General features: G+C 42.6%; 2 protein-coding genes across 2 annotated transcripts in view; both read left to right on the top strand.

Annotated features, from left to right (window-relative positions):
- The first annotated feature begins 52 nt into the window (after positions 1–52).
- LOC124869817 (fibronectin type III domain-containing protein 7-like) lies at positions 53–3461 on the top strand. Its single transcript, XM_047367963.1, has 6 exons — positions 53–203; positions 917–1180; positions 1267–1527; positions 1616–1873; positions 3033–3293; positions 3406–3461. Exons 1-6 carry the CDS (start codon positions 53–55, stop codon positions 3459–3461), a joined length of 1251 nt encoding a protein of 416 aa, XP_047223919.1.
- A 638-nt stretch (positions 3462–4099) lies between these two features.
- Positions 4100–10226, top strand: part of LOC124869816 (fibronectin-like) — a 29218-nt gene continuing 23091 nt past the window's right edge. Inside the window, exons 1-6 of the mRNA XM_047367962.1 lie at positions 4100–4345; positions 6152–6412; positions 6514–6774; positions 7696–7962; positions 8046–8300; positions 8381–8647. Of these exons, the coding sequence (XP_047223918.1) occupies positions 4183–4345; positions 6152–6412; positions 6514–6774; positions 7696–7962; positions 8046–8300; positions 8381–8647 (1474 nt within the window). The 5' untranslated portion in view covers positions 4100–4182. The remainder of the gene's footprint in view (positions 4346–6151; positions 6413–6513; positions 6775–7695; positions 7963–8045; positions 8301–8380; positions 8648–10226) is intronic.

Here is a 10226-nt window from a genome sequence, read left to right as displayed (position 1 = left end):
CCTGGCCTCCTGGGATGCTTCCTCTGGGGCCTCCTTTTACACAGCAACAGTGATGGGCCCTAATGGCTTCTCCAAAAACTGCTCCACATCAAATCTCACATGCTTTTTCTCCAACCTGCAGTGTGCCAGCAGCTACACTGTTCAAGTCAGGTCCCAGGACAGCCTTTGCATTAGCGTTCCCATTCAAACTGCAGCAACAACAGGTACTGTTTACATGTTTATATCGTCACCTTCCTAAAATAATTGCCTGCGTCATTTTTTTGTCAATATTTTGTGATTTTCTTTTGCCTAAATCATTTACTCATGATGCTAGCCATCTCATGTAAAATTGTCCAAATCCCCAGTTGAGGAGGTCATGCAATTCCATGCCTGTTGTATAATGGCCTATGTCAACACTGTGACTTAGGCAGTTTTACAGGCATTTCAAAATTGCAACCACTTCAGGAAAAACCAAAATCTGCTCAGCCACTGAAGCTATTTCTATAATTCAGGGCTCATCCACTATTGGTAAGTGATAAGGATTACCACAACATAGGCTAGGCATTAAGTATTGCATAGATATTTAGTATTTTAATTCTGTCTTTCAGTCAGCATTTTTGTCCTCAAAGTGGCTACGTTCATGAAGCTAGCATTTAACAAAGAGTGGAAGAGCTCCAAGGAAAGATATGTAGCTTAGTAAAAATGACCATAAGAAATAGCTATGTCAACACTCATGTTTTGTTATTACCTTTTTGGTTGAAATTTTTAATAAATATTATATATATATATATTGTGAAGTTTTTTTGTTTCCTGAAAAACTTGAAGAAATTACTTGGGCCATTGTTTTAGGAAGGTGACGATATCTGAATTTTCCTGAATCTCACACTGAGGTTCTTGAATAAGGAGGTGTGATGTGAATCTGCTTGTTCCTCTTTAGGCCCATGTGATCCAGTAAATGTGACGAGTGTCCTGCAGTGTGGTTCAGACAAAGCTACGGTCTACTGGGTTGAAGGTGCTGGAGCTGTAGCCTACACTGTTCTCGCTCAGGAAGGGGGATCCCATCAGTATGCTTCCTGTAGGAGTAACAACACTTCCTGTGAGCTTAACCAGCTGCAGTGTGGGAAAGTGTACAACTTGTCAGTACTGGCTGAAGATGCCACCTGTAACAGCACTGGAGGGACTACAGGAACCATGATGACAGGTTAGAAAAATAAAATTTTTCAAACAGACCAGATCACAGACCGTTAAGGAACCACTGATCTCTGTTCCTTTTCTTTTAAATCCTAGCTCCATGTTCTCCGTCCATCCAGAGCAGCACTCTGACATGTGGAAACAGTTCTGCTCTTTTGACCTGGACACCAGTGGATGGTGCCACAGGTTTTATAGTTAATGCAACAGCTGGGAACGGGCACAGTGTTTCCTGCAGCTCACACACAGCTTCATGCAGCCTAACAGACCTCCTGTGTGGCCAGATCTACTCAGCTTCAGTCACTGCACGAGGGAACCAGTGTGACAGTCCACCTGGACCCAGCGCCAACATTACCACAAGTGAGCTTGTGATTATTTTTCCAGTTGCACTGCCTTTTATTATAAATTCAGCAAACTCATATTTTCTGTCTTTCTGTGCTGTTTCCAGCTCCATGTTCTCCTGTTGTCACATCTAAAGAGTACGACTGTGGCACCAGCACAGCAGTGATTAGCTGGCCTTATGCCGCAGGAACCATCCGCTTCCTTGCTTGGGTAGCAGGGGAAGGGTATAGAGACAGCTGCCAGACTACAAACACCAGCTGCATGTTCAGAAATCTACCCTGTGGCTTGGATTTTAATCTAACTGTCCAAGCTCAGGGAGCCGAGTGCAACAGCAGCATCAGCGCCAGCGAATCCCTACAAACAGGTCTGCAAATTTATTAAATTCACCACATGGGTTAATCCCTCCACCACTGTTTCACAACCCACATCCGGGTATCAACCTCAACAATGAGAACCAGGGGATTTCTTACGTTACAAGAATGAGAACCAGCTAATTTGTTACCTTTTCAGTTTTTTTTAAAAACATTATTAGTCTCTAATTCTACAATGCATTGCAAATGTATTAATGCTACTTCAACATCACCACATTTTGCCACACTGCAACCATAAATGTCAATGTATTTAACTGGGAGTGCATGGTTTTCAAAATCTTTTACAAATAAAAACGGAAAAGCGGGATGTAAATTTATTGCCAGTCCTTAATACTAGAACCATCTTTCCTGCAATTTCAACTGCAAGCCTTTTAAGCACTACATTTTTACTATTTCTATGAGAAAATATATCAAGCTCAGTCAAATTGGATGTAGAGTATCTTACCTTGGACTCTTTGTTGGGTTTGGGTCTGATCATTGAGCCATTCTCACAAATAACTATATGCTTTTACCAAAATATTCATCAATTTCTCATTAACTCCAACCAGCTTTCCTGCCCCTACTAAAGAAAAACAATTCCCACAGCATGATGCTGCCACTAATATATTAGTAAGGATGGTGTGTTTAGAGTGATGTGCACAAAATTACCAGAGTACCTTCTTCCACATGTTTGCCACAATCTACATGACTGATGTGAACCTCCAAACTGGACCTCTGGCTCTTTTTCAACAATGGCTTTCTTTTTGCTACTCTTCTCTTAAGGACAGATTGGTTGAATAGTTGTCCTGTCAACAGATTCTCTCACCTGAGCACTGGATCTCTGCAGCTCATCCAGAGTTACCATGGGCCCCTTGGCTGCTTCTCTGGTTAATGCTCTCCTTCTCCAGTCTGTCAGTTTAGGTGGACGGCCATGTTTTAGTAGTTTGGTAATAATTAGACACCTGAAGATAATTGGTTTGTGCTGCATTTTATTCAGGGGTATCAAAGTGAATTAGGTTAAATCAATGTACAAGGCCCACTTTGTAGATTTTTTTTGTAAAATGTTTTGAAAATAATGCCTTTTTTCTTTCCTCTTCGCACCATTTGCACTGCTTTGTTTTGGCCCATAACATATAATCACAATATACATGTGATGTTTTATTTCATACCCAGTCCCATGTGCCCCGGAGAACGTGAGCACCACCACTCTGTGCACCACTCACTCAGCTCTAATAACTTGGGTGGGCAGTCCCGGTGCTGTTGGACACAATGTGACGGTGACGGGCCAGGACGGTCACACCCACCTCTGTCACACCAACTCAACCACATGTCACCTCACAGACCTTCACTGTGGGGAAACCTACAGCGTTACAGCCACATCATACTCACGGACATGCACAGGAATCCAGAGTGCACCTTCCAGCTTTAGAGCTGGTAAACATGGATATGAAGTTAATTTCTCACTTCTCTCTTTCTCTTTGCATTTCGTCTCAGAGCAGAAACATGAAACACTTCTCCTCTTCTCTCCAGGTCTTTGTGCTCCCAGCAACACTACTGTGTCTCCTGCTTGTGAGGACAGCGCCATCTCTTGGACTCCAGTGACCGGGGCAGAAATGTACATAGCAACAGCTACTGCAGATGATGGACACAATCATACTTGCAGCTCAAACTACTCCAGCTCATGCAACTTCACTGACCTGCACTGTGGGGAAACCTACGCTGTCAGTGTGGTAACAGTGGACCAAGGCTGCTGGAGTAAGCCAAGCTCAGCAGTGCAGCTGAGAACAGGTTAGAAGAAGCAGTAATGAGCAAGACTAAAACAGAGGAGACTGAATAATATAAGACTCTTTAAAGCTTTTTTTCCTCCCTGTGTGTTTTCAGCACTGTGTCCACCTGCTAATCTGACTGGCCATGTCTGCTGTGAAACAAACACCTTGACCCTCACATGGGGTCCAGTGACAGGAGCCTCCTATGTTTTGGAGTGGGAAAGTATAGGGAGCACATCCCCTCCCTCAGAGTTCATAACCTCCAACATCTCACACTCTTTGTTTAATCTGCTCTGTGGAGAAAGATATACTTTCCGTGTTGCAGCACAGAAGGACTGCAGGAGCAGCTTCAGTCCACCCATAGTAATAAGAACAGGTAGGATGTCTAATGCAACAATATTTTACATGCTGCAAAGCAATTAGGCTTATTAAAATATAAAATCAACTTTGCTTTTTTTCCAGCTCCTTGTCAGCCCACAAACCTAACCGTTCGTGTGGACTGTGGGACAAACAATGGCAATTTCTCCTGGGCAGAAAGCAGCGGAGCGAGTTTTTACATGGTTGAGATTACCGGGAAGCATGGCCACACAGCATCCTGCTCCTCCAACGACACCTCCTGCGCCATGAAGCTTCACTGTGGCCGCTTGTATTCTGCAACGCTGGTGGCCTCCACAGAGAGCTGCAACAGCACCAGACCCAGTAACATTTACTTTAACTCTGGTAAGACACATAACTGTCCACTGTGATCGGTGCTGTCATGTCTTTATATTAGTCTCAGAAAGAGTGATGAATCATTGTGCTCATTAATTATTACACCTAGATGAGGGGTGGATTTGCCACATGTCTTATTCAAAACCAAATCCATAAAGAGTTTAGACAAATGCTTCATAAACAAAAATAATTTTTTTTTTATAAAAAGACAAATACTCCATAAAATTGGCGATTGGTTTCTAAAAAGATGCGGCAACCTCTACACTTATTAGCACCCCTGGTAAATATGGAAAAAAACATTAAAATACAATTATCTTTTGTTGCAGTAGCGTAATCTCACAGAGAAAATTTTAAAACAGCCTAACTTTTAACTTTTGTGTACATTCATTCAGTGAAAAAAAATGAAGAAATATATTTTTTAATATGAAATAATATATGTTAATGGTCTATTGCATATTAACACTGGAAATGAGAACCAGGCCCCCCACCACTTCGTCCCGGTCCCCCACCCTTGACCTTGCAAGGGTTTGTGGGTAAAGAGGGCTTTTATATTTCATCATTTCTTTTGTCACCAAACAGCTGATTTTTAGTTGCAACCGACCAAAGTAGAAGGCTTGAGTTAAACTCCCATAGCATCTAGCAATCTCCACATGTTTACATTTGTGATGGTAAGACAGAAAGGCGTTTTCCTTGCTCGAGTCCCAAATAACCAGTTGTCATGTAGATAATGTGTAATGGTTGGTAACTCAAAGCCCACTTTCTGCTGTAGTTGTCTAACAGTGGGCTTCAGATTTTTTTTAACCTTCTTTACAACCCTGTACCAGTTAAAGGCAAACAAGCTCAGCGGTTTTAAACTTTTTAGCTATTTTTCTGAATGTAGATATCGGCAGGTTTATGTGACAGTATTCCCCTAGCAGTTTCCTGACTTCTGAAGATCAACCAACAACGTGCTTGAATGACATGTTCTCTTGTCTTTGAAAAGTGGCTGAAAAGGATCTGCCTGTGTCACATCATTTTTACACCCCAGAGAAACACCAAGCATTGAACCGCTGATTAAAACCTCCCAACTCTGATCAACTTAAAAAAGTAAATTGTAAATTCAATCACAATCTAATTTTAAAAAAGTTGTTAGTGGCACCTATAACTGTGATGCAGTTGATTTTACAAAAGAAAACACTTATTTCTTAACAGGTTTTTCTCACTAAATAAATCTACACAAATTAACTGTAGACATCTCTTGTTGGAGTTCTCTCAAACAATCTGGGATGTACACAGCATATCATGGCTGTTGTGAAGACTGGCTGCTGCACTGAAGGATAAAAACACTTATAATGCTTTTTAAGGACTTCTATAGGTGTGGAAAGCTCTTGAGTAAGGGCTTGTGAATTTATTAGTCATAGAGGTGCAGAGAAAAGATAGGGAACATTGTTAAACCGAAAAAATCAAGCAATTTCAACACAAACGTATTGGATGTATACGTGGGATGCAAAAGCTCTCCTAAAGATGCTTTCCAACAGTGTTTTTGAAACTCAGCATAAAATTTGTTTTCTGATTCTATATTGATAGGCTGTTTACGGCTCTGACTTACAGCTGTTTGACCTTTGTGTTGGAAATCAAGAAGCTGAGTCATTGAGTTGAACATGGTCAATAGACACTGCATTGTAGATTCTAACATTTATCAACAAATTAGACTGTAATTTTGATTAAAAAGGTGATAAAAAAAGTTTTTTTCAATATTTATTGGTAGAATACTTCCATGTAACCTTTATCCTTTCTCCTACTTTTTGTGTGTTTGTCCCAAACTCTGTGCCTTAGCCCCATGTCTGCCAGACCATGTCATGGCTGAGTTAGATTGTAACACCAATGTGATGAATGTTAACTGGACTCAGACCACCGGTTTTGACCAGTACACCGCCTGGGCCATCAGTACAGATGGACACAGAGCCTCCTGTAACACGACATCCAACCACTGCTCCATCCGCGACCTCAGGTGTGGAAGGATCTACGAGGTGGCCGTCACCTCCTCCTCCATTAACTGTGACATCATCGCCGGCTCAGACTACAAGGTTCAGTCGGGTGAGTGGACCTGACTGAAGACTAATCCGTTCTACATTTATACTTCACAAGCAAAATGACAATATGATCCTAACTGGAAACATATGGTTGACCTACTGTAGCTCCTTGTAAAGCTGAGAACACCAGCGCTGAGCTGAACTGTAGCTCCAACATGATGATGGTGAAGTGGCAGGATGGCAGCAAAGCACAGAACTATACTGTTAGAGCCACCTCTGGCTCAGGTGTGAACTCCACCTGTGACACCACGGAAAGCAGCTGCTCCTTTCTGGACCTGAGCTGCGGTCAACTCTACACCTTCACTGTGACAGGATACACTAATGTGTGTGTGAGCGACATGAGCGGCTTCATTGAGAGGCACACCGGTACAGCAGCAGTGCTTTTACTTTGATAACTGTTTTTGTGAGAAATATCTTCGAGGTGGTTGGTTTATTTCAGGGGTAGAGAGTAGGGTAACTCTGAGAGGCAAAACATTAAAAAAGTAATGAAAGAAAAGGGAAGAGACACACCCGCAAAGCAGAGCACAAGAAAAAAGCTAAAGAACAAAAACTTTACTCATTTCTACAAACCAATAGAAGAGGTGGGGGGTCAGTCAGTCATTTTCTGCCACTTATTCAATAGTGGGTCGTGCGGAAGCTGGTGCCTATCTCCAGCAGTCTATGGGCAAGAGGTGGGGTACAACCTGGACAGGTCGCCAGTCCATCGCAGGGCAGCACACAAACAACCATACATACACCTACGGTCAATTTAGAGAAACCAATTAACCTAACAGGCATGTCTTTGGACTGTGGGAGGAAGCCAGAGTACCCACACATGCACACTCATGCAAACTCCATGCAGAAAGACCCCTGGCTGGGATTCAAACCCAGGACCTTCTTGCTGCAGGGCAACAGTGCTACCAACTGCGCCACCATGCAGCCTGGGTGGGGGGTGTTTATGCTGGTAATGGTCGGGCCGAGTTGGGGTTCAGTACAGGTGTTGGCTCTATCCTGGCCCATCCCTTAAATCCTGTCCTGTTCACTTCCTGTTTAGGTTCCCATTATTGTTGATAATAATAATGGGAACTCATGTTGGTGTGCTGTAGATATAAAGCCTCATACTGCATGTTTTATCAGCTTATCTTAGCTGAAACAAAAGTATCCACGTTTGATAATGGAATCATCTTTCAAATGTAACTTTTTACAAGAAGCAATAGGGCATTTTTTTCCAAAATCCAAACCAATATTTTAAACTTTTATTTGTGTTCTGGTTTTCTTTTATTTCTTCCTTTAAACTGCACATTTTAGCTCCATGTCCACCAACCAGCGTAGCAGCTGATTTGAACTGTACAACACATAACGCTCTGATCAGTTGGACCAATGCTGCTGCGACTGTAGCCACAGCCTACAGCGTCCTGGCAATCTCCTCTGCTGGACACAACACGTCCTGCAGTGACATGGGCACTTCCTGTGACCTGGACCAGCTGATCTGTGGACAGCAGTACTCTGTCGCTGTGGAGGCAATCCATGCTGGATGTCCAGGACCTGCCAGTGGTCCCGTAATTTTCGCCACAGGTGAGTTTAACACAAACATTTAGACTTATGATCTGAAGGAGACATGAACATTGATTAGACTGATTTTCTTTATCTCCCATCAGAGCCCTGTGTTCCTATGAACGTCTCGGTTCATTACAATGTCAGTGATGCTTGGGTGATGTGGAGCCCAGCTGAGGGTGCCACCTCATACTATGTTCAGGCTGTGGCAAAGAGCGGGTCATCGGTCATGTGCACCACCAATACCACCAGCTGCTTCCTCCATGACCTCCTATGCAGTCATATTTACAACTTCACCGTAACAGCAAGTAACAAGGCCTGTGGCAATGTGATCTCTGACACATCCCACATCACAACAGGTCTGTTATCAGAGCAGAGATTCAGTTCTTACTCTGACTGTCTATTTATATTAACATGGCTGTGTTTATCCCTCATTCAGCACCCTGTCCACCCACAAACATTCAAACCAGCATATCCTGTGATCAGCTCACTGCAACTGTGTCCTGGCAGCAGAGCAACCTTGCTGTGGGCTACATCGGCTACTTTGACAACCAAAGTGGACGCTACACCTCCTGCGTTGGGACAGGCACAGATACGAGCTGTGTGGTCTCAGGGTTGAGGTGTGGCTCTCTCTACAGAGTCTGGGTCAAGGCTTTGGGAGAGCAGTACAACAGCACAGACAGCTCTGTTGTCTCACTGACATCAGGTAAAGTAATGCTACAAACAGAAAATGCAAAAGCCAGAGAGAGCAGCTCATACCTAAAAAATGTATCCCCCTTCTCAATATATGGCCATCTTCAATGTTTTCAACAGGAAGGACAGCCCCCATTTTCTACACCCAATTTCAACAATGCTGTTCTTACGACCCAAACCTCATAGCAGAAGAAATAATTGCATATTCTAAAATGTATATATCATACATAATATAAAATTAATACAAACATTTAGGCAAAAATGTACCAGAAGAAATATATATAAAAAATACAAAAAGACAAGAAAATACAATTTTATTCTCTTCCTTGATGCAAACTCATTAGTGATGTCATTGCAAAAGATGCACACACCAATGATATATTTAATGCCGGTGATGGAGAGGGCCCCTTTCAACGCTAAAAACCAAAACAAATTCCCTTTGGTGGTATCCAGATTGTTTTATTATCATTTGCACACCTAAGTATAACTATGTAAGTCACTTTATAACATCATAAATGCAAATTGCAGATGAAAATTTGAATGGCTTTTAACAGAATCTCACATAAATTCTAAACAATTATTTTAAGCCCCCTTAAATGAGCATATCCCTGGTCATCTTCAGATTTTTTTTTTTTCAATTCTTCTACAGGTCCTTCTCAAAATATTAGCATATTGTGATAAAGTTCATTATTTTCCATAATGTCATGATGAAAATTTAACATTCATATATTTTAGATTCATTGCACACTAACTGAAATATTTCAGGTCTTTTATTGTCTTAATACGGATGATTTTGGCATACAGCTCATGAAAACTCAAAATTCTTATCTCACAAAATTAGCATATCATTAAAAGGGTCTCTAAACGAGCTATGAACCTAATCATCTGAATCAACAAGTTAACTCTAAACACCTGCAAAAGATTCCTGAGGCCTTTAAAACTCCCAGCCTGGTTCATCACTCAAAACCCCAATCATGGGTAAGACTGCCGACCTGACTGCTGTCCAGAAGGCCACTATTGACACCCTCAAGCAAGAGGGTAAGACACAGAAAGAAATTTCTGAACGAATAGGCTGTTCCCAGAGTGCTGTATCAAGGCACCTCAGTGGGAAGTCTGTGGGAAGGAAAAAGTGTGGCAGAAAACGCTGCACAACGAGAAGAGGTGACCGGACCCTGAGGAAGATTGTGGAGAAGGGCCAATTCCAGACCTTGGGGGACCTGCGGAAGCAGTGGACTGAGTCTGGAGTAGAAACATCCAGAGCCACCGTGCACAGGCGTGTGCAGGAAATGGGCTACAGGTGCCGCATTCCCCAGGTCAAGCCACTTTTGAACCAGAAACAGCGGCAGAAGCGCCTGACCTGGGCTACAGAGAAGCAGCACTGGACTGTTGCTCAGTGGTCCAAAGTACTTTTTTCGGATGAAAGCAAATTCTGCATGTCATTCAGAAATCAAGGTGCCAGAGTCTGGAGGAAGACTGGGGAGAAGGAAATGCCAAAATGCCAGAAGTCCAGTGTCAAGTACCCACAGTCAGTGATGGTCTGGGGTGCCGTGTCAGCTGCTGGTGTTGGTCCACTGTGTTTTATCAAGGGCAGG

This window comes from Girardinichthys multiradiatus, chromosome 6, assembly GCF_021462225.1.
Source record: "Girardinichthys multiradiatus isolate DD_20200921_A chromosome 6, DD_fGirMul_XY1, whole genome shotgun sequence".
NCBI lineage: Eukaryota > Metazoa > Chordata > Actinopteri > Cyprinodontiformes > Goodeidae > Girardinichthys > Girardinichthys multiradiatus.
This window is presented reverse-complemented; position numbering and strand designations above follow the sequence as displayed.

Coding starts and splice junctions, on each gene's coding strand:
- LOC124869817 (XM_047367963.1), top strand. CDS start 53: ATGGGCCCTAATGGCTTCTCCAAAAACTGCTCCACATCAAATCTCACA. Junction 204..916: donor TCAAACTGCAGCAACAACAG/GTACTGTTTACA, acceptor GTTCCTCTTTAG/GCCCATGTGATCCAGTAAAT. Junction 1,874..3,032: donor CAGCGAATCCCTACAAACAG/GTCTGCAAATTT, acceptor TTTCATACCCAG/TCCCATGTGCCCCGGAGAAC.